Here is a 24,052-nt window from a genome sequence, read left to right as displayed (position 1 = left end):
TTAGTTTTTTTTTGCTTTAAAGATGTCGCATATGATATTCCATGACAGTTAAATCAAAAGTGAAATAACTTGATACCTCAGCAGACACACCCATGTAAATGGCGAGCTAATTTACGACATGTCTTTCTTCAGATACAAATAATTTCAATTTGAATTTAATAATGTTTCCAGTTTTCATCCTTTTCAACTAAAAGATTCCATCCCACGACTTCAGTACAAATCCATTGTCATTTTTCTAATTAAGTCAAAGAAAGGCTCATCAGATGAACAACTGAAAACCAGGGGTTAAAGTTCTTTCATTTATTTTTATAAAAGAGATAAATGCATTCTAATGTTTGAATTCTGTGATGGGCCTTATGAACAATAGAGCCGGTGTTTAGGTACTCTGACAAGAAGTTTTTCTCACTCTAACCACAGATGTTTATTTTGGAATTGCACTTATTACTCACGAGTAAAAAATTACTTCTTTATTATGTCGTCACAAAATTTGCCCGTAGGTGAACCTTAAAAAATAACTGGTGATGTGACGTTTGTATGCATTGCCATGGCAGTATGGATGGCAAAGCTCACGTTAGAATTCGAAAACTTGACTGCATTTAATTCACTAAAAAATTCGCAAATAAGAAATGAACATATTTTAGAGTTTCTAAATGGCCTTTTGTTCTGATGCTCAATTCATTTTTAAGCGGTCTTTTCTGTAACCAAGGTAAATCAATTATTACTGGATCCATTTCCGTTTCACGTAATCATATTTCTACGTAATAGCACTGAAAAAGAACAAACAAAAGCCAGTAGTCAAAAGTCTCCATGTCTAAAATGGCAAGAATTAAACAGTTCTGGATATGTGATCAAAGCTTAATTGATGGAGACAACTTACCCAACCTTTCCGATGAAAATGATTACAATGTAGCCCCCGTCGCGTTCCATTTATCCTGTATGCATAGCGACTAAATGGGTTATGTTTTATACGGCTATGTTTAGCCGATTCGGTTAAGCTGTCATCACTGTATGACACGAAGGGCTCAGCTAAAACGCCGACGTATTTGTCCGACTTTTCAGGCTTTGGTCATTTGCACAATACACTGTAATCGTTTTTGTTTTCGCCCGATCGATGGAGTTACGCCCTGTGTAACTTTTCATCGGCTTTTATTAACAGCTCTCAGATCTGTTCATACATCTGCCATGGAGAAAATATATTTATCTATTAAGCCTGTAGATTGCAAAGATCACATGTAAATCAATACGACTGACCATCAACACTACAAAAACAGGTTCATCATCAGGTAAACAATGCCCAGTGTATGACAAGTCAGAGTAAGAGTAGTGTTTGACATTCATTGTTCCCCATACCACGTCCTTCGCGGGTCAAGAGTCGGTTAATCTGGATGTTTTGTCCCTCAGATCATCCTCTTCATTAGGAAAAACAATAACTACATTTACTTAAATTAGGTATTCGGAGAGTCAAAATTATACAATAATTTTTGTGATACGGTAGAGACTTCTGATAACAAGGTGTCAAGCCTAGAATATCGACTCTCTTCTCTGTATCACTACAAACGATGACTGCTTCTCTTTCGCTTGTTACCCACTTTATTTACAATTTATATAATTATTTCTTACACATTATTTTGGGAACAAGTTTATCTTGCTATTATGAACTAGGGACGCTCCATTATGGTTAAATAGTGGAATACAAACGTCGGACATCACGATTAGGTTCTATTAACATGAATTTGCCATGGTAAAGCCGTCTGAAGACTTGTGAAATTACATTTCTTTTGACTTTACTGTTGCAGGTTTCTCGAAATAAGCATTTGATGTTCTTTCAAATGAACTCTACACCATGATGCCAACAAAACCCAAGCCAGTGGCGCAAAACAGGGTAATCATTCCAGTTTCTGAACCACCATCAAAGCTAGTTCCGGCAAAATATGACAATGATCCTTGATGAGAAATTACCAGTCTACCGAGAGTGACTCGTCAGCGATGTTTACAGAGACCCAGTGTCCCATCAAGGCCAAGTCAGCCCGTGTAACGGTCGTTAATCGATATTTTGGTTCCTGTATAAAGACATACAAACCTTCGGCTTGTAAAATACAATTCTTGCTTTGGAAAACCTCTCAAATTATATGTGCTCTACAATGCATAAATACACCATAAATCTTTTTTGTGTCCTATTATGTCCAAATCAAAGAGGCGAACGGTGGAATAGGACATAATTTGGAAAGATATACGGCTCTAATAACAAACATTCATACTGTGTTAGTGTACAAGCTGTTTGTACGAATATTCATGTCTGAAATGTCCATCTTTACCGGTTATATGTGGAAGACACCAATACATATTCTCTTGGTACTATTTCCTGATGTTAGAATGCATTCTGTTATTATAACACAATACTGTGTGGTATTCAATATGATATTCCGTGTGTATGTTGAATTAATAGAATAGGTGTGTTATATTTAAGAGAGTAATCTGCTGCAATAACAAAATACATTCTAGCACTCAGATAACAGACGTTCTGTTAAATTTAACTGATTATTTAACAGAGTATGCAGTTTTGATTTAATCTTTTTGAGGTTCCAGGAGCCAGTTGTTCAAAAGCATATTAAACTTAAGCCGGGCTTAAATCTTAATAGCAATCCTGTCCTAATACAAAGTAAATTACAATTAGAATTTTGTCTAGAGTTAATACCAGGCTTAAGTCTTAATACATTACTGAACAACTAGATTACTGGAACAATCAAGTTTCATTGGTGACCAGGGGGTAGCTCAGGTGAAGTTCTGATATGGTTTCGATGACGTTCGGGTGAGGACCACGTCATGTGAATAGTCCACGTTAAATGACAAGTTGTCTGACAGGCTCAGGGTCCAGTTTCACAAAGCGGCGTACGACATTTTTTTATCCTACATTTGTCGTACGATATTTTGAACGTCACTATTACCGTACGATTGTCATATATGTGCCATTATCGTACATTTGAGACATCTTTGTGAAAAAGGCCCCAGGTCGCTAAAAGAAAAGAGTGAGTGAGTGAGTGCTTGGGGTTTAACGTCGTACTCAACAATTTTTCAGTCATATGACGACGAAGGAATCATTAGGGTGCATGCACGTGTAATGTGCCTCCTTGTTGCAGGACGGATTTCCACCGCTCTTTTATTTAGTGCTGCATCACTGAGACGACTTACCGAAGGCAAGTAAGCCGCCCCGCCAGAGCCATTATACTGATACGGGTCAACCAGTCGTTGCACTATCCCCTTCATGCTGAACGCCAAGCGAGGAAGTTACAACTTCCTCTTTAAAGTCTTAGGTGTGACTCGACCAAGGCTAAAAGAAAAGACAAAGACGCCCAACATACACACACCACCCAAACGCACCACTGAATTGAAAGAAAAGCCTTTACCGCCACTAAGTTTTATGGAACCGATTAACCAGTTTTCGACATACTGTTGGTCAGTATATTGTTTGAGGAACATGATACAATGAAATTTCCATATCAAACATTCGTAGCCACCGTTAACGATACTGGACGTCACGTTTGTAAGAGACAAACCAATTCCCAAACAACCATTCAAAACAAACCAGCGTAGAACTACGAAAGTGTTTAGTAAGAAATTAGGACGGCGGTGAACCGTTTTCAGTTATGCCGGACGCAAGAATGTTCTAGGCGAGTACATTTAATGAGTGCCAAAACGCGCAATGTTAGTTTACAAGCTATCGTCATTCAAATATATGTACCGTAGCTCAGTTTGTCATCACTGTGAGACGAGGTAGTGTGAGAAATTGTGAAAAAGACTCCACACTGCCAATTTTGCTGCATGGCGAGGATTCTGCCCGGTGCAAATCTGTAGAAAATCTACTTTGAGCAGAAATATTATGTTTAACTGTTGGCAGAGATATCCGTGTTTACCTTAGTTAGGCGAAGGTCAGGGCCAAAACTGCCAGTCAATGGAGTTTAACCCTTCTTTGTGGGACTGCATAGTCGTTTGACATTCCAGCCAAACACTCTGACTTAAGGTAGAAGGATTTTTTTTTTTTTTTTTTTTTTTTTTTTGATTGGTGTCTTACGCCGTACTCAAGAATATTTCACTTATACGACGGCGGCCAGCATTATGGTGGGTGGAAACCGGGCACAGCCCGGAGGAAACCCACGACCATCCGCAGGTTTCTGGCAGACCTTCCCACTTACGGCCGGAGAGGAAGCCAGCATGAGCTGGACTTGAACTCACAGCGACCGCATTGGTGAGAGGCTTCTGGGTCATTACGCTGCGCTAGCGCCCTAACCGACTGAGCCACGGAGGCCCCAAGGTAGAAGGAAAGTAACTCCGAATATTGAAGTCATAATTGACATTCTATATTTCGGCTACTATGTTTGTTTCATAATCATGAAATATGTACAGTTAAGAATACTGAGGCTCACGTACACGTAGTTGATTAGGTTTAATATGTATGCGGGCATTTAAGACAAAACAAAGAATGGCGAGTTAGCAGAAAGGCAGGAATGGGTGAACAAGAAGATCACAGAGTTACATGTATATACACCTATGTATTCTTTACTGTTCACGCTTCCTGACGATGGCACAAATACAGTAGTCGAAATATTGATCAACCGTGACTTTAATACTCAGCAAGGAGTTATTTTCCTTCAATTTTATGCAAAAAATTTTATGGCCTGGCTAAGTCATACTTTATTTATTCATATATTTATTTTAAGGTCCTGGGTTTCCCCCGGGCTCTGTCCGGTTTCCTCCCACCATAATGCTGGCCGCCGTCGTATAAGTGAAGTATTCTTGAGTACGGCGTAAAACACCAATCAAATAAATAAATAATTCAGGACATATATACTGGAACGGTCATTGTCAATACTACTTGTCCTATCGTGTGATCCGAAGGTTAAGGTGGTTCATCGGCTCTGGTCTACTGTGGTTCAGCGGCCCTGTTCTACTGTGGTTCATCGGCCCTGTTCTGCTGTGGTCCAACAGCGCTGGTCTATTGTGGTTCATCGGCACTATTTTACTGTGGTTCAGCGGCACTGTTCTACAGTGGTTCACCAGGCCTGTTCTACTGTGGTTCATCGGCACTGTTGTACCGTGGTTCAGCTGCCCTGTTCTACTGTGGATCATCCACCCTGTTTTCTGTTGTTCACCTGCACTTTTCTACTGTGGTTCACTGGCAACATTCTGCTGTGGTTCAGCGGCCCTGTTCTTCTGTGGTTCAGCGGCCCTGTTCTACTGTGGTTCAGCGACACTGTTCTACTGTGGTTCAAAGGCCCTGTTCTACTATGGTTCACTAGCCTGTTCTACTGTGGTTCACTGACACTATTCTACTGTGGTTCACCAGGCCTATTCTACTGTGGTTCAGTGGCCCTGTTCTACTGTGGTTTACCAACCCTGTTCTACTGTGGTTCACCGGCATTGTTCTACTGTGGTTCACCAGCCCTACTTTACTGTGGTTCAGCTGCCCCATTCTACTGTGGTTCAGCGGCCCCGTTCTACTCTCCATGCGACAGACTATTGTATTGCGTACTCGTGTAAGCCAGGATCTTGCTGATGGACTAAGATACCCCAATGCTTGGTCGCTTTGCTTTCATGGGAATGCTCATTAAATATTATCAGAACACAGAATCTTGAGTAAACCTAGACCAGTGACGCCTTGTAAAATGCAATCTTGTGCTTAATAGTCATAATGCTACTTTTTACAAAGCATTTACATGAACGATTAAAATAGAACCCTACATGAGTTTTACCGCTTTCATCTGACTACCTTGTCAACAATCACACCATCCTCTGGAGCGAGGCCTCTCTGAGCACCAGGATCGTGCTTTGATTGACTGTTGTTTAACAAGTTATTAAGGCCATATGATGATAGTCAGTTATATGCGAACAGGAAACCAACTGCTGCCCGGGGTAAACCACCAACATTAAGTGGTTTATTCGTGAACATTCTAATGCATGACAGGTTATACTAGTGGAAGGCAAGTAGTATCCCAGACCTTCATGTAAGACTAAATGAGACATCATCACTGGCTGAATATTGTAACAAGAATAATGAAAGGAGGGAATCTTGAGACTTTTGTGAGATTTTCAAACAAACAGATCATTACCTGGAAATGATACTCAATGTGCAAGAAACAAACCAAATCTAAACCTTATTTCACAACAATTATTGCTATACTACATCATCTTTGTCATGAGGTATTTAATAAGAGGAAGGTGAAGTTGACATGCGAATACAACTATTTTTCAAAGTGACAAATAATGTAAGGACCTGATTGGTCACTAGGGTCACATGGTCCTCCATCATGATGGCTGCTTGCTTCCAACGACAACCAGAATCATTGGTATTCACATGAAGGGAGTCCCAGAGGTGAAGGTCATACCAGAAGACGACAGCAGTCAGTGAGCCTGGGTGGGTCACGGAAATCTGAACTTCTCTCCTCACCTCAAGAAGTGCAGGTACATCATCTGGTTTACTCAGAGAGGACAAATCCCCGTGAAAACTTGCAGGTTGATTGAACTGTAAATCCAGCAGTTTAAGTGGATCAGAGAGGCGTTTGTGTGGAAGTGTTGACAGGTCTATATCTATGTGTGTTGACATCTGTAACAAAATCAGAAAAAACACATAACCACTATTTATTTACATTCTATATAATTCAATTTTTCCTGCGTATGATTTAACAAATTATGTAATATGTAGTACAATATATTTATTGTCCATGATTTCTAATGATAACGTATCACAGTGCAAAACATGCAGATAACATTATTACATTAAAATCTCATTTTGGGGCCCTTTCAAGATCCTAACAAACCAATTCACGTTAATCACTCTAATAGCTTTCTGACAAGCTACCAGACTCCTGATATGTTACCAGAATATTTACTTTATAGATCAATGTGACTTTCACACCACTACATGTAGATAAACAAAGTATGCTCAAACAACTCAACAGTGAAAACAACGTAATGAATCCTAGCTAGATGTTTTTAAACAGGTCATAGAGAACTCTCCTCAATCCATATTTGTTAAATTCAGGAATGTTGGTCTGCAATTCTAAACCTCACCAAGATGCAATATTTAGTGAAAAGTAACGCAAATACAAACCTGAAACTCATTCATGGTGTTCGCTATCTGATAACCAAGAGTCCAGCTGTCTCCTACAACCTCACTGGCTTTTTGCAGTGCTGTAGACTCAATTAACATTCCATAGACAGTGACACCTGATGGCAAAATGATCCCATTTGGCCCAAGGCAAGTAACTCTGAAATTGATTAAAAAAAGAAAGAAATGCTAAGAAAAGTGTAAATAAAAGCATAGTTCATTTACTTAAATGTTTCTACATGAAGGTCCTTTATGTCATAATCAATATTTTGAGACCTGAAAGCATCGAAAGGCCCTCATGATTACATGTGGGAAAACAGGCCACACTACATGTGCCATACCCAGTACCTGGTAAGCTCATGGGTAGTATAAAGTAATGCCAGGCAAGGCTGTTTATGGGTACATACTTAAGGTTACCTCAATGACTGAAGGTTACCCCACTGACTGAAGGTTACCCCATGGACTGAAGGTTAACCCACTGAATGAAGGTTAACCCACTGAATGAAGGTTACCTCACAGACTGAAGGTTACTCCACAGATTGCAGGTTCCCCACTGACTGATAGTTACCCCACTGACTGATGGTTACCACATTGACTGATGGTTACCCCATTGACTGAAAGTTATCCCACTGACTGATGGCTACCCCAAACAGCTTACCCAAAACATAAGGTTACCCCTACTTATCCCATGGATGCAAAGTTATCTTACTGACTGAAGGTTACCCCAAACAGAAGGCTACCATACGAACTGAATATTACCCCAATGATTGAAGCGTATACCAATGACTGATAGAAGGTTACAACAATGACTAATTGAAGGTTACCCCACTGAATGAACGTTACCCCACTGACTAATTGAAGGTCACCCCACTGACTGAAGGCTACCCTACTGAATGAAAATTCCCCCACTGAATGAATGTTACCCCACTGACTGAAGGCTACCCCACTGACTGAAGGCTACCCCACTGAATGAACATTACCCCACTGACTGAAGGATACCCTACTTAATGAAGGTTACCTCACTGAATGAAGGTTACCCCACTGAATGAAGGTTATCCCACTGACTGCAGGTTATCCCACTGATTGCAGGTTACCTCAATGACTAAATGCTACCCTCCAAAAAAGGGCCCTCCTTAATAGATTTATTGGGTTTTTGATGGAATATATATATCACTACAGCACATGGGTTATCACTACAGCACATGGGTTATCACTACAGCACGTGGGTTATCACTCCAGCACATGGGTTATCACTACAGCATGTGGGTTATCACTACAGCACGTGGCGTTAGCACTACAGCACATGGGTTATCACTACAGCACGTGGGTTATCACTACAGCACGTGGGTTATCACTCCAGCACATGGGTTATCACTACAGCATGTGGGTTATCACTACAGCACGTGGGTTATCACTCCAGCACGTGGGTTATCACTACAGCACGTGGGTTATCACTCCAGCACGTGGGTTAGCACTCCAGCACGTGGGTTAGCACTACAGCACGTGGGTTATCACTACAGCACGTGGGTTATCACTCCAGCACGTGGGTTATCACTACAGCACGTGGGTTATCACTACAGCACGTGGGTTATCACTACAGCACGTGGGTTATCACTACAGCAGTGGGTTATCACTACAGCATGTGGGTTATCACTACAGCACGTGGGTTATCACTCCAGCACGTGGGTTATCACTACAGCAGTGGGTTATCACTACAGCATGTGGGTTTTCAAGGCATTTGTGTTCATACACATCAACTGACTAGTACCAGCAATGATAGCTCAGTTGGTGGAGCGTCCACTTTGGGAGCGGTATATCGCAGGTCAAACCTGGGTCGGGTCACACCTAAGACCTTAAATGAGGAAGCTGTATCTTCCTCATTTGGCGTTCAGCATTAAGGGGATAGTGCAACGACTCATTGACCTGTATTAGTATAATGGCTCGGGTGGGGCGGCTTACTTGGCTTCGGTAAGTCGACGCAGTGAAGCAGCACTAGATAAAAGAGCGGTTGGAATCCATCATACAACAAGGTGGCACATTACACATACATGCACCCTAAGGACTCCTTCGTCGTTTTTTGACTAAAAAAGTGTTAAGTACAACGTTAAACCCTAAACACTCGCTCACTCAAGTGACTAGTTAACATGTGACTAGTTAACACCGGACTAATCTGATTAAATTCAAGCCACAAAATCAAATATAATCTGGTGAACTAAAATACAGTACAATACAAGTTCATTTTTAGGTGCCATATGAAAACAGAGCCAGATACCACAAATACAGTACAGTTTTTAATCTATTCTAATCATATCACAAAGATCAAAGCCTTGTGGTCACATGCAGAAACTTGATACTCTTATCACAGGTCCAAGGGAGTCAGTGATAATACTCAGTTGTTGCTTTACACAGCAGGGTGGTGGTGGGTGTGTGTGTGGTGGGTGGGAAGGCAGAGGTGTGTGTTTGGTGGGTTGTTGTGGTGGGGGGATGGGGGGTGGCGGAGAGATGTTTGTGCATTGGCTTTGTCTGACTTGTGTATTGATGACAATCAAAGGCGTCCAGGAAATCAAACAGATAATATCTGCTGCATGAACATCAAACTGCTTCTCAGTAAACACACTCAACAATGTTGTACACGATATGCATACATTTGTACATTTCTTGTGGCAATTCTGCAATTAATGGCAGATGCCCATTCCCAGCTATGCTGCACCAGTACATCAACCTAATCTGTGACTGTTCAATGAAAGAGTGCTTATGAATCACTCATACACAGTAACATGACCCGAGACAGTTCGTAAAAATCACTCATACAGAGTAATGTGAACTGAGACAGTTCTTAAGAAACTACCTAACAATAGTTTGGCATCACCTCAAATACATTCTTATTTTTTCTTACTGTTATTCAAACAATATTAGTACCTTGCAGTACGGTCATTATATACAAGCCTTTTTCCTTCCCTCCCCACTGCGCCCAGATAAATGTGAAGGGATCAAATTGTGCCGTTTGAAGCGCAAGTTCACTTTATGACAGCCCCTTTTATCCAGTCAACGGAGCTTTAATGAAGAGGTTGTTGGAGTTTGACCAATCACATGCACCTTTACAAAAGTGACGGCATCTAACTTTCTCACTTGGGAATCAGTCAGCGTTATGTTTTCAACACAGCTTCTCGTTGTAATGAAAATGGTGAGAAGAGTGAAGAAAAATAATGTCGACCTAATCTACTCTGCAGGGTAATCCAATAACTGCTTTTCTGACAACACCCGCAAGTGCCTGGATTGTGTGTCATAATGAATGCACAAATACAAAGCTAAGCAACAACATAAGCAATATACTGGTGAATAAAAAGGTGAATGTTAAACGCTCTGATCCATAAAGTTACTTTAATTCTAATCATGTTCATCTTGACTAGAATGCTGCTAAATTTGAGGAACAAATCCCTAAAACTGCCACTCCAAATCATAAAGTGTGACACATGCTGCAGGGAAGATCCAAATGTGAATGTACGATAATTACGTGTCAGACTTACATTGTCGAATATCAACAGTGTTTCCTACAATGTTGACATATTAGCCTTACCTCATTAACGCCAGGTTTTCCAAGACCTGTTGATGAAAGACGCCACAAGGTTCGACCAAGTCAACCAATAAGCAATCAGCTTTCTGCTCCTCTACCAGTTCATTCACTACAGATTCCAAGATGACAACTTTTTCTTCCTCTATGCTATTTTGTGCCATTAACTCAGAGAGAATGGCTCTGTCAGGACAACTTTCTTCCTCTACCCTGCTGGCTGAAGACAATACTGCCACCAACCTGTCAAATCCAGACTTCAGGCCGTAAAGACCAAAGGGGGATAACCCATGTGAGTATTCCAGAAGGGTTAAGGAACCAGGAGTTTTTGGCCTCAACTTTGTATGTGTATTTCGTAATGCCTGACAAATTGCCTTGTTTAGCACTTCATCATTTAGTGCCCCTATTTTACTTCTTGGAAGTGAAAACCTTGACTTTCTGTTTTTTGCATGTGCTCCTGTAACCTTTTGTAAACTTGAAGATGGCAGAAGCTGAAGAATGATTGAGGAGTTGTGGTCAGATGTTGTGGACAGACAAGTATGCCGAACTTTGTCTGTATTGCGTGAAAAAGGCTTCGAAGAAAACTGGTCTCTTAATAGACAATGCTCACTGGAACATTTCCTCTGTGACCGACCGTCTTTTGGTAACTGTTCAGTTGATGAACATTCTTGTGAAAAGCGCTCCGCTGGATACTCTTCTGATGCGTGATGCTCACACTGCTTCAAGTCAGAACACTGTTCACCAACATGAGAACATCCCTTATGAACACATTGTTTTTTTGAACAAATCTTCACTGTACACTGCTGTTCTAAACACTTTTTCACCAACGAATCCTGCTTTACTGAATAATGTCCCCAAGAACATTGTTCATGTGAACAACAGGTTTGTGAACAGTGTTCGGTATCAGACGTTTTCAGTGACAGTTTCAGAGATTGGAATTTCTCGGAACTGTGTAACAGATCTTGATGAGGTCCTACATTTACAAACAAAGGTTCTCCTGTGTCACATTCCTGAGGTGTTCCAGACACTGTCACTGTTCTGTCCTCTGCTGCTCTGGCCACCCCTGTTCTGTCCACCCCAACACACTGGACTGTCAACTTATCATCTCTGCAGACAAACTCTAACCTCAAAATATCTCCTGCTTTCACCTCCACATCCTGGCTGCTATCTGTAAATGCAAAGAAAATGCCAGTTTTGAGAAAATTTGACGGACATATAACAAATAAAAAATCAACATATAACTGTTCTTTTTCAACAGCTCCTATGTTCTTCGGTGCAGGGCAGAACACTTTGGGTTTTGATATAGAAATGTATGTCACGTTTATTTGAATATATCACATTTAATGTAGCGTAGTAACAGACAAACATTGACGTTACTGTCAAATACAGGTGATCAAAATAACACCTGTTGAACCTTATGAGAGGATGAGGAAACAAGTAAATATTTGTCAACGCAGCTGCCTACTTTTCCACAATAGTATACAAGCACAAAGTACTGGCATACCGGTAATGTCTGATACCAGCATTGTGACCAGCCTTGGCTGGGGGGTTATGTCTGGTAACTTTGGCAAGGTCTCCACTATATCATATATATGTCAGCAATGGTACCAGCTTGCTACAAGAAAGCGTCATGGGGATATGATCCAGATAATGTTTAATGTTGATGGCAAAAATTACAAGACTTCTGTTTTTCACCTAGAAGCCAAATTAACCAACACAAATCTGTTATAAACAATGTAATGATGTACCCTCATTCAGATGATGGGAGAAGACAGGGAATATGGCTTGGTGCCAGCAGTTTTCATCTTCAGGAGAAGTAGAAATGGTGATGGTATCGTCAAGATGAAGGTCAAACCATACAGCCAATGCATCTAGCTTCCCAGTTCGTTTGATTGAACAAAAGACGATGTCCTGGACACCAGTCAGGAGTTCAGCAATTCTCTGGAATACAAATCATGACACATTAACACCCAATGGACTTTCATTTCCACTGCTTCAATGATCTCTCTTGGAGGAATATTCTAACATGGCATGGGATCAATTTTTAAGCAAAAGTGTTTCTGGCTTTACAATTGATTATCAAGTTTTGCATTTCTCTGTCCATAGTGCTTAGACTTCAGAGTAAATGTTGCATTCCACCTTCAGTTTGAAGGTTTTGAGATGAAACCTGTGATCTAAAATATCCACAAAAACTATATTTGCAGTTGAGAGGTCATTATTTCCTAATGTTACATTACATTTTTTTTTGGACAAGAATATATACCTAAATGCATTTTTAAGCTTAAATGTAGATGTCACCACATATACCACCTAGGTGACAGCTCTGTCGATTGCTTGAGGGGGAATATTTTCATATCATGTGCAGATCTGACAAATGACATTGTTAATGTATGCAAATAAGACGCACACCTGTGGTCTGAATTCACTGCTTTTAAATGTCAGCACAGGGTGACACCAACATATAGAAGTTGGTATTCCTGTTATGAACTTACCTTAGGGTTAGAGAAATCAACATGAAGTAGTGGGGTGACGTATGACAGTTGAGTATAGCCTTCCCGAATAGAAGCGAGCTCTTCTGTGGTGTATGGTTCATTTTCGACAGTCCCCGTTTCACACAGTATCTCAACGCAGCTGAAGTCCACGCCCTCAACACCAAGAAATGTAGATCTGTTGTCAAAATAAGTGAAAAAAAGATACAGAACATCCAGGACCTGGTGGAATCCCTGGCTAATGATGCTGTAAGGGCCATCACCATATGTCACAATGGCATCACAAAGCTGATTCCTTCTAAGTACAGAAACAGTATCATAAAGCTTTAGGCGATCTTTTCTAACAAATAAAAAGTTGGCAATGAAAACAAGCAAACAACACCCTGCCAACACCCTAAACTTGTTTCTAATTTCTAACATCGAACACACCTGTTTTGCTCCCTGACTGCCTCACACTGAATGGCACAGATGTACACCTGAGCTGCTGATGGAATCACTCTGGGTCCACACTTAGCTGTGTCCTGAAGAAGACAATAACAGTTTTCAACAACATAAAATTTAGTCTTCAGCCTATTTCTAACACATGTACTTCAGCATACAATAAATAAGATTTACGGGAACTGATTTCTAATGGGCTTCGTGTAAGACCACACATGCATACCATAGGCCAGAAACTGACATCTTACCTGTGCTTTAATCAACAGGTGTTTCCAGGCATGTTGTAATGTAGACAACACCTGCTCTCCAAACAAACCAGCGTCAAATGTTTCTGTCACAATGAGAGATACCCTGAAATACAGTTGTAGCTGTTGCAGTGATATATTACAATCATATTCATGTATCTATGAATATAAAAAATATAAATTCATATTTATAAACACACTGTTTCAGTAGCCTAATGGTTAGGGCATCTGCTTCAAAATCGGGAGACCAGGGATCAAATCTGGGTCAGGTCATACCAAAGACTTAAAATGGTAATTGTTGCTGCCCTGCTTGGCACTAAGTACTGAGAGGTTAGAGCAAGGAAGCATGACTGGTTGGACGAGTGTCAGTATAATGCGACTGGATGTCTGAGGCATGATACTTCAGTGACGCCCTGGAGACATAGGAAGACACAGTATATGTTCACACACCTAATGACTCCTTCTCATCAAGTGACTTAAAACTTGTTAAGTACGACGTAAAACCCCAAGGACATACACATATTAGTTGCACATATACTTACAATTGTACATGTACAATGGAAAAGGGAGACGGTAAATACATGTAGAATGACTGGACTCTTCATACATTTAGATAATAACGCATGTCAAGGCTATACACATCTACAGAAACTTCTATTCCATCATTCGTCACATCTTTGTGATATGATCTGATTTAGTTAAGCATACAATCGAGCCAGACCCATCATGGACAGATCACATGCGCATGGCTGGGCTCAGATCCACTCCCACCTACAATCACGACATGATCATCCGCCCATGTTGAGTCCATCATGGTATCATTCTGGTCAAAATTTACCAGCTTTTTATCCTGTATTTTTATGCACCTTTTTACGGCAAATCCATCATGTCTTCATGTAATGACAAGAAGTATTTTTTCCTGCTCACACAATTAACATGTATTTGTTGTAAAAATAATTGGGCAATTATACACCCATGGTACCATGATGATATGTACATCCTATTTGGATTCTACTCCAATGCTAGCGATGAACAAAACGACTAAAACACTTTTTAAATAACGACTTATTCACCAGTTTTCGGAAGAGACGTCTCCCATCATCAGGTGTAGTGGCAAATTACAAAGTCGCAATAATGTGACATGGTATATGTGCACATTGGCAATGACAAAAAAGCACATAAAAGCCTGCAAGTGTGCTGTAGTCACCTGAGTGAAACATTAACATGGGGCTTACAATTCAGAGTACTAAAGAAATATAGGGGTATGTACAGAAAAACAAAAAAAGAAAAAAAAAATTCACGTTGGTCAGCGTTTGGTACATTGTACAGAAACAAAACCCCGGAAGCCTGAAGCCACATTAGCTGCATACAATTATTTCTAAGCGATGAATAAAAACAATGGTGCTGAGGAGATCCTGTTGTTCAGAGAAGGACTGTAAGTGGACTTGGCTGTAAGTGGGAAGGTTTACCAGCAAACTGCGGATGGTCGCGAGTTTCCCTCGGGTTCTGCCCGGTTTCCTCCCACCATAATGCTGGCTGCCGACGCTTAAGCGAAATATTCTTAAGTACGGCATAAAACACCGATCAAATAAATAAATAAATATAATTATACCTGATCAACTCTTTAGGTTGAAGACTAAAACTGATAACAACTTTAACAACTTCTTCCTAAAAATAAAATGCATTCAGAGTAGCTCTCTCCATGGTTCAACTGGGTAAATCAGTGGCATTTCAACAGTGCTGCCACAGGTTCAAATCCAGCTTGCTCTGTCTTGCTTTGGCTCTAATTCTCAAGGTTTTTAAAGGACTTTCTTCCAACCATAAACCTGACAATTATTCTTCCACACAGTGCTAAACAATAATGAAGTACTAAACATCAATCAAACAAATTTCCTACAGACTTCAGAGAGTGTTCAGAGAATTGAGAGCACAGTTGAGTGACCTTTGTGGAATATCCTGAGGAATGATGATATCTGTAGAGGATTTCGGAACGAGGATGATCTTATCTGACATCTTATTGACAGACAGCACCTCCGAGGCTACATCACACATCGTCCGTGACCTCTCACATGCATAAACGGCCTCTGCACCAGCTGTCACTGCCATCATACTGAAACAACACAATTGAGAAAACATCCTCAGGCATCCTGACAATAATATATACATGTGGATTCCCTTACTCATTTATTTATTCATTTATTTATTTCATTGTTGTTTAGTGCCATAATCGAGAGTCTTTCTCTTATACGAGGGCAGTCAGATTTATCAGGGGAGGAAATCAGGGTATCCAGGGTAAACCACCGACTTTTGGCGAGCTACTGACTGACTTTCTCACATGTGAAGTACAGATCTGCACAACATATTGGTTGACAAGTGGTCAGCCTTCAATGAACGTTTGACTGTGTAAGCAGGAAAATCCATAAACTTCCTGTTTAAGTGGATTCCTTTAACTCGAAGCGCTTTAACTCCATGCATACACAGCTGAATTTTGACACTATTTGTCATTTGTACATCTATATCCAATTGATTCTTATGATAAACTGTAGGGGATGTTGAATTAAATCTGGAAACAAAACATCTGATAACCAGGGGTCATATACATTTACCAAATACAACTATTGAAACCATCACAAGATTGTTCTCATAATTTTTTCTTTCTCATCCCACTTCATTGCATGTGATATGACCCCTGGTATATGACCCCTGGTATTTGACCCCTAGTGTATGACCCCTGGTATTTAACCCCTGGTATATAACCCCTGGTGTTTGACCCGTGGTATCCACACTAAATCATTCTTAGTTCAGTCTTAGCGTCAGTCAAACTTTTGAGGAAGGGGAGATAACTTTGTTAATGAATGCGTGCTTGGGGTTCAACGTCGTACTTAACAATTTCTCAGCCATATGACAATGAAGGAGTCCTTAAAGTGCCACTCCAGGCATTATACTGATAGTCGCTCATGGTGAACGCCAAGAGAGGAAGTTACAACTTCCTCTTTCGTGGTCTTAAGTGAATTGATCCTGGATCTACCATCTTCCAAAGTGGAGGCTCTACCAACTGTGCTATCGGGGCCAGTACTTTGTTAACGTAAATATTGTTAAAATCTATGTGGAAAGCACAAATCTCATGTAGAATTAGAAAATGGAACAGTTAGATAGCCTTTTGAATTGAATCCAAATATAACTGCATGACCATGATATAAAAAAAGACAGTTTTTTGTAGCCTCATACTTACCTGTTTGAAAACCCTGGAAATACCAAGTACTAGGCCTATTTAGAATATTATCTTTTTAAGGCATGTATGGTAAGACACACTATAACATGGATAGTGCTCAAATAATATCATCCCTATGTGTGACCCTGCAAATTCTAGCGACAAACACGCATCATAAAAAACTTGACTTGAACTTTTCAGCCATTCCTCCAAAAATAACAAAGCCCAACATTTTAGTGTTGTCATTCACACAATATCAACCTATTTATACAAATATTTTTATTTCATCACAATAGCCTATAGCCTGCATCCAGTGCCCTGCCCCTAAATTCCTGTCACAGTGAAGTTAGCACCTTACCTTAGCAGTCCAGTCCCAGCTCCGATATCCAGGACACAGGCCCCACCACTCTTTATGCCCCGCTCTAAGGCTGCCCGATATGCTGTGTTTCTCCGCACATCATTAAGCATGCGAAAGTGCCACCTCTCCACCAGGTGACCGCAGACATTTTCAAAATTTTCTCTAGCCACTACGCATCTTGGATTCACTTTCAAAGCTTTTCTGATGTACTGGCAGCCTCCTCAATGTAACCCAGTCTGAATCAACAAATGACAATAAGACTAACTTGCATCAACAAAATAAACAGTCCCAACTACATGTACACATATCATTACGTGAAGTACAGCAAGAGCATAAGAATACGATACAGTTACAGAATGGAAACATAACAAGGCTAGGCAACTATTGTCCAGGAAGATGTGCGAAATCTGATGAAAGCACATGATGGTGGAATAAAGCAATGAGGCACTGGAATGATGTCCACATACTTCGGCTAAAAATAAACAGCATCTCCATTTCTTGTTATTTCTACATGAAATTCAACACATACAACAAACAATTTTTGTAATTTTGTTGTATGCATTGTTATTTAGATTCTGTGCTCTGACTTCAGATGTGATGTGAAACAGTCTGAGAGATCAATATTACATAATGAGTGACACGTTACAATTCCATGCGCTACAGTTTCTTCATAGATTGAGTTTTGAAGTTAGTACTATGGCATGGAGCAAGTAATTGCAGGGTAAAATATAAAAGAAATTTTATTGACCTTTGTTTACTTTCATAACTTACAATACGTGTAAGCTTATAAAAATACATCAAATTTTCATTATTTTATTTATTTTAAGATGTTTTTGGTTAATTAATAAATATCACAAAAACAGACAGCAGGCCTACTATGCAAAAAAAATGCCCACTTCCAACAATCATACCAATGCCTGGAACACTGTTTCATTATGTCTCTAATAACAATGCAATGCAATGCAATAATAGGTCTTGTCGTCAATATAAATGAGCATTTATTATACTGAGGCAATCGGTTACTACTAAAAACTTTTCTTTTCTGTTGTATGCAAACTGATGAGATACTATATATGCCTATTGGAATTTTTTTCCTTCTTCTTCTTAGCCGTGCAGCATTACTAATCACCTAAATAACTGTGCTCCTATGTTGTTGAGGATTTCTTCGCAATCTGGAAAAAGTTGACAGGCTTGTGCATAGCAAGAAAACAGCTCCTGTAGGCGACCTGCATTCAAAAGTTCCTCGCTCCATTCTCGGGAAGCTAATATAAAGTCTTCCCTCAGTTCATTCCGAACAGAAGGAGCAAGTTCGAGAGTCAGAAGGAAGTTTTTAAAAGCGCGCTCGTAATCTCGGCGACTGATGCATGTCTTGCCAGTTAGAAGAGATTGTTTGGCTGTTGCATATGTCTCCCAAGTCTTTCCCGCTGATGACATATCGTAGACTAAATCCGTCCTGTCACACATGTGCTTTGTGTCTCAACAACAGCATCCTTAAACCTGACATGCGCAGAGACACATCCATCTTCCGGTGACGAACTCTCGCCCGCATAAACATGTCAAAGTTACCAACATTCGAAGAGGCAGGTTTTGCCAGCGTTGGATTTGGTTTTGGAGTAATCAGAAACTTCGCCGGAAAGCGACCAATTTTCGCGAGTGAGTGACTGCCTTTGTCGTCGTGAAATAATATGAGCAAAGTGATGTGTTTCACTGTTTGATGATATGGCGAAACAACAACAACATTGGCCTGTTCTTCAGATCCCACACTTCATTAGTTTCGTGGGGCTTTGATTACATATACTATCACAGCCATGCCTTGTTCCACAAGTTTACCTGGCACACCTCCTTACTTTCTTTGTTGTGCTCAATATGCTAATGATGTCTGCCAAATAATGTATCTTTTATGGTACCCAGGTGGCTATTTCAGCTCCTCTCTTTATCCTAGACCGGCGGAAAACAGTGGTAAACCATACACCAGTTCATGCCATGTGTGGTAAGCCCTTTCTAAACAATGGCTGCAGTCCAAAACAGGTGTCAACTTTGGCTCTTACCTTTCAGGACGCCAACTCATGCAACATCCCACATATAGACCATTCGGTAATGGCACACCAGCCTCGCATTCATGACAAGGCAAACCATTCCTAAACAAGGCGGCCATTATGAGGGCCCATGCCCTATCTAGGAACGATAACTTTTTCAACACCCATAACTGGCTACTGCTTTGACATTGACTGTGAGGTGAATATGAGGTTTGTGTGTCCTTACCAAGTGGAATATACATGAAATGTTGGGTGTGCAGGCGAGGTGAGAGGTAAGAACCAAAGTTGACGCCTGTTTTGGGCCGCAGCCATTGTTTAGAAAGGACTTATCACACATGGCATGAATCTGTGTATGGTTTACCATTGGTTGCCCCTGTTGTTCTGCTATGGATGGACCCAAACCAGCGTCAGAGTGCGCTCCATTTAAAAACATGATGCAGTTGCTGTGACATTGTGTCACAGCGTATGACCATTTCACTGAAAATAGCAGCTCGAACCTATTGTATTTCATTGTCAACAGTTTATCTTTTGAACAGCCAGCAGGTAATTTGTCAGGACGTGGTGGAATTTCAAGACTTGGCGAACGTTGGTTTGACTCTTTTTTTATTCAAAAGTTTAAACAGCTGGACTACTGTTAAAAAGGGTTTACTGATGCTGGCTGTGACATAACTACACTTCGGTCCACAGGGAATCGGTGTATACCGTAAGGTAGGGTTCGAGCTGTTATTTTTAGTGAAAATTACCAGTGCTGGGCACTTTGTTAGCATAGGTAGTGACCCAGCTAGCTGGACTAGTCCTGTACTGTGGGCGATATGACTCCGTGTTTTATACTTCTGACTTGACATAGTCGTATCGCCATGTTACATTATTCCTTTTCGAAAACCACCTCTCAACAACAAGAGCAAGCACCCAGGATATCTTCCAAAACACCATAAATTTGTTACCTGGGTAAAGCCAAATAGCCAAGGCATCAGTCCCAGTCAGCGTGTTTCCGTCATTGTGAGCTGCCGCTGTTTCAAGTCTTTCCTTTCATGAACCCAAATCTGCATGAAGATCCTGATTGCACAAGATACTACCTACTGGTCAACACATGCACACACTGGTCAATTTCCTGTTTATTGGCCCCAGACCATTGTGATTTACACATTGTAGTCTTTTATAAAATTGAAAGTTGGCTATTTTACCAGCTTACGACATTTACTCCTCTAACTGAAATATCCTTGTAGATTTTTAGACCCTCAGACTTTTTCGCCCTTAGGAACAGTTATTAATCTCCCTGTCAGCGTAAATGTAGTGGCTGCAGACTATACAATTCTAGTTAGTGCTGCCATGGAACTTCTGTGAAACAAAGAAAAATTGGTCTTTTTTCCTCAGTTAAAGGGATACAGAATGGATGTTGATGGGCTGACATGGGAGATTGGGTTGCCTTGGTTAAACTGTGCAGCTTTGGTCACGCTTGAATAAATCTGTCATGCCTAAAATTTAGCCTTTTCTAGGCATTGTCTTGCACATTTCAAACACCAGCAAATTAGAAATGACGTGTATCCCTTGAATATTAGGTTAATATCTGTTTCAAACTGATGACAGATGTCGAAAAGACGATACAAGGAATATGTTGATGTTTAATACTCTATTAAATTAGAAGTAGCTGTCTATGAATGAACATATTTGTGTCACTTTTTTGCTATACATGCACTTCTGTTGTTTGGCATTGCCTTAACTTTTGGTAGCTTTTGTTGTACTGAATATCTGAATTGAAATGTGGGCGTGAAACTGGCAGAAAATGTCCTATTTGTAATAATGTGTTCTTTTGATTAGGTATACATATCCACTTGATCGGAACTGCTCTTGGGTTTATGTTTGGACGGTACGTCCACAATGCGACGGAGAGAAGATACAGAGAGAAGCGTATATACATAGAAGATTACATGAGGCTTCATCCAGAAGACTTTGTGGAAGCCCGTAAGTTGACCAATCTCCAACAAAGAGAAACATAAAAACACTTAACAACATATCACATGTACTAGACTGTAAACCACAAATGTCTGAATGGATGGAGAATAATAGCTAAACAGGGCTGCCTATGGGTACCCTAGTTCTTCTGAAATTTGGGACAGGTATTAGTAGTGTTGAAAGTAGAATACTACATTTCTTTACATCCCTTTTGGAAAAGGGAAGATATGAGTGTGTTGTTCTTTAGATGGTCTAACCATGTGAGGAAAAAGAAACTCAATATTTTTGCTACTAGTCCATATATGTGGGTAAAATGAGAAGACCTGGTGTCCCAAAAATTAGAAAAAATATAGTAATGCCGATTTAGTTATTAGGGGAAGGACAGCATTCTTGGGGAAGGCTTCAATGAACGAGAATGGATTTGCTTGATTATCTCCCCTGATTCAGTTTAGCGGGAGACTGTTGAACATACTTGATGTAAACTAGATCCAGAGCTGAGGTGTACTATATGTGGTAGAGGCAATTCACTGGGCAGGAATAGACCTATATGAGAATTAAAATTATGCAGTATGCATTACTTGTTTACAGAGTCTTCTGTTTTTGCCTTTGTCTGTATGTATGAAATTTTCATTTTCAGCACCTAAGTACTATAAAGATGTTTTGCAGAAGTGGTATCCTGTTCGATGATGGATTTTACCTAGTGTGACATTTGGTATAAACTGTGTGAGTGTGACAGGCTCAAACCTGTGCTCAGCTCTGTTCAGCATACAGACATCATGAAGCCAGTTTGTCAGCTGAAGTAGTTTTGCTGTGTACGGAATAATGTTGGACTGTAGACGACATATTTGTTTCAGCAATCAGTGCTAACCAGGAATATGATAAATGTGCATCCATTTTATGAATAAAAATTTTTTTGTTGTTACCTTATTTTGTTGTGTGCAAGTTTTAGTACTGTAACTAATTTTTCTTCCTTCGTTGGGACTGTATTGAGATATCAGCTCTAAGATGTAAACGATCCATTTTGTTTCTGTCGGACCTTCCTTCAGAGGTCAAACTTGATCAGGAGCAAGTATCGTGTGATTCAGAATCGTGTACTTAGCACCACCATGGTGGAACCACTTTGTGGAAATGACATTTGTTTTCGTTTGCTGATATATTGTTCACTTCTGTTCCATGCACAATTTTGAAGGTACTTTGAAGCTTGGATTGTAAATTTTTCCTGGCGACTTTCAAAAATGCTGTCCCATTGATTAGTAAGTTCACCCATACCACTGGATTGGATAGATGTTGAAAGCTGACTTGCTGATCAGTTGCTCTGACTTAACTGATTGCCTGTGAGTGGTTTCTTGTTTCTCACACCTTATGTGAAAAGAATTTACTGGATGTTTGTCTTTCCTAGCATTTATTTATTTGATTGTTGTTTTACATTATACACAAGAATATTTCATGTGTGCAATGGCGACCAGCAGTATGGTGGGAGGAAACCGAGCGACCAGCATTATGATGTGAGGAAACTGAGTAACCAGCATTATGGTGGGAGGAAACCAAGCAGAGCATCATCATCACCAGTAGAAAAGATAAATACAGTAGTTGTCCTATCACTGGATGTGTGGCCTTGAATATCCTTTTGAATCCATGCAGAATAGTTCACACATCACCACTGTCTGAATGTCAAGTTTACTGTTACAGGAGGTAGTATGACAGTTCTGTTTTACTAAGTATTGTTGACTATAACTGGAAAGTTTGGCTTCCTGCCATGGGTTGGCCAGCAGGAAATAAAAACAATGGTAAATCACCTAAATGTTCTAAAACATTACTTTTGGTGCAGCAACTTCCATTTTTTAAGTAGGATCTTGCCTTCTAAGCAAACTTTGAAATACCTTTCTAATGTCAAAATGTGCAACTTGGTCGTGTACAAGTTTCATGTCATTTACTGACTGTACAAACTACCCAGAGTACAAGGGATCTGATCAATTGAGACTTGGAATTGTGTACTAAGGATAGTTTGTACCAGTGTAATCCTAGTGATCATCACTGAATAGACAAGTCAAATATAGCTTTTCAACACCACCTCAAATCCACAGCTCCTTATAGCTGGGGGACCTTTGTGCCTAGCTCGTGTGAGTGCTTTGGGTTTAACGTCATACGCAACAATTTTAAAGTCATGTGACGATGAAGGAGTCCTCAAAGTGCATGTATGTGTAATGTGCCTCCTTGTTGCAGGACGAATTTACACCGCTCTTTTGCCAAGTGCTTCCTTTTTGTAACTTTCTGTCAGTCGACGCGACATTTTATGCAGCCACACTATGCCAACACAGGCTGATCAGTGCTTGGACTTTCCTAATGTCCTAAACACCAAATAAGTACTGAAACTACCTATTTTGAAGAACTGTGTACAAGCTAACTCAGATGTGAATTTGGTTCCCCAGCTTATTAGGCATGTGATGCAGACAGGTAAAATGCAGACATGTGATGCAGACAGGTAAAATGCAGACAAGACATTACACGTTAAAATTATCCTTAAAGAATTAATGAAACAGGATTTTAATGGTAAATCCACCTCCAATTCCACTATGAAATCTAAGATTACATCAGTTCTTTGAATTACAACACTGGACCACTTGGATCATTGATGGCCTATCACCAAGACCC

At 40.2% G+C, this 24,052-nt stretch overlaps 2 protein-coding genes across 2 annotated transcripts; one reads left to right on the top strand and one right to left on the bottom strand.

The window, feature by feature from the left end:
• Positions 1–6,136: 6,136 nt before the first annotated feature.
• LOC135473848 (protein arginine N-methyltransferase 9-like) lies at positions 6,137–18,875 on the bottom strand. Its single transcript, XM_064753767.1, is given in 11 exon segments — positions 6,137–6,598; positions 7,106–7,262; positions 10,680–11,838; positions 12,419–12,611; positions 13,163–13,337; positions 13,589–13,680; positions 13,846–13,948; positions 15,785–15,952; positions 17,412–17,622; positions 17,625–17,647; positions 18,541–18,875. Coding segments are annotated over 11 exon segments (3,015 nt in total). The 3' UTR covers positions 6,137–6,199.
• Positions 18,876–18,908: 33 nt separating this feature from the next.
• Positions 18,909–22,322, top strand: LOC135473847 (NADH dehydrogenase [ubiquinone] 1 subunit C2-like). Its single transcript, XM_064753766.1, has 3 exons — positions 18,909–19,064; positions 21,266–21,409; positions 22,038–22,322. Exons 1-3 carry the CDS (start codon positions 18,965–18,967, stop codon positions 22,085–22,087), a joined length of 294 nt encoding a protein of 97 aa, XP_064609836.1. The 5' UTR covers positions 18,909–18,964; the 3' UTR covers positions 22,088–22,322.
• The last annotated feature ends 1,730 nt before the right edge of the window (positions 22,323–24,052 follow it).

Source organism: Liolophura sinensis, chromosome 8, assembly GCF_032854445.1.
Source record: "Liolophura sinensis isolate JHLJ2023 chromosome 8, CUHK_Ljap_v2, whole genome shotgun sequence".
NCBI classification, from domain to species: Eukaryota; Metazoa; Mollusca; class Polyplacophora; order Chitonida; family Chitonidae; genus Liolophura; species Liolophura sinensis.
Note: the sequence above shows the minus strand (reverse complement) of the source record. Positions and strands in the feature narration are given on the sequence as shown.

Coding starts and splice junctions, on each gene's coding strand:
- LOC135473847 (XM_064753766.1), top strand. CDS start 18,965: ATGTCAAAGTTACCAACATTCGAAGAGGCAGGTTTTGCCAGCGTTGGA. Junction 19,065..21,265: donor AAAGCGACCAATTTTCGCGA/GTGAGTGACTGC, acceptor TCTTTTGATTAG/GTATACATATCCACTTGATC. Junction 21,410..22,037: donor AGAAGACTTTGTGGAAGCCC/GTAAGTTGACCA, acceptor TTTCATTTTCAG/CACCTAAGTACTATAAAGAT.